We start from the raw sequence: 2,404 nt of genomic DNA, 5'->3' as shown, positions 1-2,404 counted from the left end.
TGAGTGAATGCATCTTTATTTCTTTAGAAAGACAGTTACATTTGGATAAAACACTGCACAGCATGTCCATTTTTAAATATTTAAATAAATTAATAAGGTATTTGGGTTGAATGGCAACCTAACATGGGGCACAAATGTCACGAGGCCCCTCCAACCCACCCAGTGAAATTCATAAAGACACAATACATTTCCTTTGAGAAATAAATAAATAGAATCACATAAAACTATGTAAAGTAAAATGGGCTTGTTCAACATAAATATAAAGTACACAAATATGTTAATTTAATATCACTCTTAATAAGATCATAAGCAACAAGATCTATAAACACAACACAGCGTCAATGTAGTACCATTGTGGGACTCAGCTGTCCATCCACAAAGGCACAATGTTGTTCATGTGTGCCACTGTGTCTCTATTTCTTCTCGTCTGTACAGCGAGCTAGAAGCCGTTTTTTGGGGGCCATGATCCAAGCTAAGGCCACTGCTGCCGTGCCGTCCCCACTCTGTCGTGAGAAACATAAGAAGGTGGCCCACAGGAACGCTGAACAGCCCATGAATGCTGTCCTCAGGTACAGAGGCATCAGAACAAAATTCAGAAACTGAAAGAAAATACAGGCTAATCAACATAAATAGTGATTAGATGTGAAAAATGAACAATGCAATTTAAGAATATTGACAAAGCAAAGGACGAAGATGTGCTTTTGGCACGTTTATCCGTGTTTATATATTATGTGGTTCTTACCTGCATGAATGGCCAGTACATCAGTCCCGTCTGAAATGTAAAAATATATGTAGATTGTCAGCCATAAAAGATGTTCTCAATATCATTCATTTTATAATAAATGTATTTCTTCAACGCGGAAGTAAGCCTATGGGCGAGACTTCAGTTCATTAGCCACTATACGTAAATAACGAGAAGAATAACACCGTGCAGTAAACGGTAAAGCTGTTTGCACTACAAACCAGTGTGTTCACAATTAAGATAATACATTACAATAACATGGTAAGACACACCAATTTTCAATATCAAGCAGCAAAACAAACTGTTCTGTACAGCTAAAAATAGCTGGACGTGGATGAGACCCAAAGCCAGACCCATAGAAATTACAAATGGCCGTTTATAAACATATATAACCCTTTTGAACACAAACCTAATAAATGATCAATTAAAATTACATTTTATCTGTGGATTTTGTACATCATCTTTGGTCTCTTCAGTTGACACTTCCAAGTTGAGAGATTTTATAAAAGCTTATATAGCTTTTTTCTCTTCATCATCTTGACATCAGTAGAAAATCTTGCCTCTAGAAGGACACAAAAGGTTCAGAAAGACTAGAAAGGTTCAAAACTTGAACCTATGAGGGATTTTTCAACTACTGTACATATATGATTTAGACTTCAGCAAGTTAGTCTATGTTAAAGAGGTAGCTATAACCGGTAAAATATGACTTCTTTTTGGTGGTTCATCAAGGGCCTACCTTATATGTATTAAAAAACTTTTCTCGCCAATCTGCAAATATGTCCTCTTTGCCCTCCAAGAAACTGACACCTGTGAAGACAATGAATTCGGTGATTAAACAAACAAGTGTGTTATATGAGACTGTGACTGACATTAGGCTACATCACCTGTGTAGAAGACACTGGTCGCCAAAGGTGAAGCAAAAGTTTGGTCCAAAAGCAGTTTGCGGAAAATCATACCGGCCGATCTTCCCGGGAAACGATGCTCTAAGGCTCGCAACCAGAAGTAATTGAAGTTCCCTTGAAAGCTCAGCGCCACGATCGCCACGTTTCTCGTGTGCCTCCAGTCCATGTCTTCTCTCTGCGCGATCACGCACTGATGCACGAAGTCCCCACCGGCGAACAAGCACCCGTACAGAGTCACATTGCTTATCCACGGCAATAACTTTGCTCGTCTGAAAAAAGACTTTACCATGTTCAACAAGACAACCTTCGTAACCTTTGCAAATGATGTCGATGGACAGGGAACAAAACTGCAGTGACCTGACATTGACAGACGCCCGCAGCTATAGAAGCTCATGAAATATGACCTTTTGCTCTTCAAGTTAAATGTTCAATTAAACTCTATTATTTCTAGTCAGTCCGGTTCAATATTTTTAAAAGGCACAATAAGTTACAGATTATTAGTTTGACAGCTCATTGTGACTCTTGGTGAACATCCTTCAGCTTCTAAACATTAGAAGATCATTACAAAGCACTGCCAAATAAAACACAGATCAATCGAGTACTTGAGTTCAGTCCATCTTCTCTGACTTTAAAAGAGACAGCAAGGCAAAAATAAGAATTACGCGTCATTAATCCATTAGCAATTAAATTAAAAGGTTCCAGCGCGCATGCATCCAGTGATCAGCAGTTTCCCGTCACTTGGTCAAGTGCTCAAATCCCA

General features: G+C 38.7%; 1 protein-coding gene across 2 annotated transcripts; it reads right to left on the bottom strand.

Annotated features, from left to right (window-relative positions):
* LOC109073835 (mpv17-like protein) lies at window positions 1-2,404 on the bottom strand. 2 transcript variants are annotated; one of them, XM_042719882.1, is made up of 5 exons: window positions 2,002-2,403; window positions 1,627-1,913; window positions 1,479-1,549; window positions 743-772; window positions 1-599 (listed from the first exon to the last, which is right to left on the bottom strand). In XM_042719882.1, the coding sequence occupies exons 2-5, from the start codon at window positions 1,808-1,810 to the stop codon at window positions 414-416; spliced, it is 471 nt and encodes a 156-aa protein (XP_042575816.1). In that variant the 5' UTR covers window positions 1,811-1,913; window positions 2,002-2,403; the 3' UTR covers window positions 1-413. The 2 variants fall into 2 exon arrangements, with proteins under 2 accessions (XP_042575816.1, XP_018945451.2); XM_019089906.2 differs by having other exon boundaries at window positions 1,627-2,404.

Source organism: Cyprinus carpio, chromosome B3 (assembly GCF_018340385.1).
Source record: "Cyprinus carpio isolate SPL01 chromosome B3, ASM1834038v1, whole genome shotgun sequence".
NCBI lineage: Eukaryota > Metazoa > Chordata > Actinopteri > Cypriniformes > Cyprinidae > Cyprinus > Cyprinus carpio.
The sequence above is the reverse complement of the archived record's forward strand: the minus strand, read 5'-3'. Positions and strand labels throughout refer to the sequence as shown.

What these genes read in the sequence shown, in the direction of transcription:
- LOC109073835 (XM_019089906.2), bottom strand. Translation starts at nt 2,038, where the DNA reads ATGAGCTTCTATAGCTGCGGGCGTCTGTCAATGTCAGGTCACTGCAGT. An exon ending in GACCAGTGTCTTCTACACAG is followed by an intron (nt 1,550 to 1,626) that starts GTGATGTAGCCT and finishes TTGTCTTCACAG; the next exon opens with GTGTCAGTTTCTTGGAGGGC. An exon ending in AGTTTTTTAATACATATAAG is followed by an intron (nt 773 to 1,478) that starts GTAGGCCCTTGA and finishes TTTACATTTCAG; the next exon opens with ACGGGACTGATGTACTGGCC.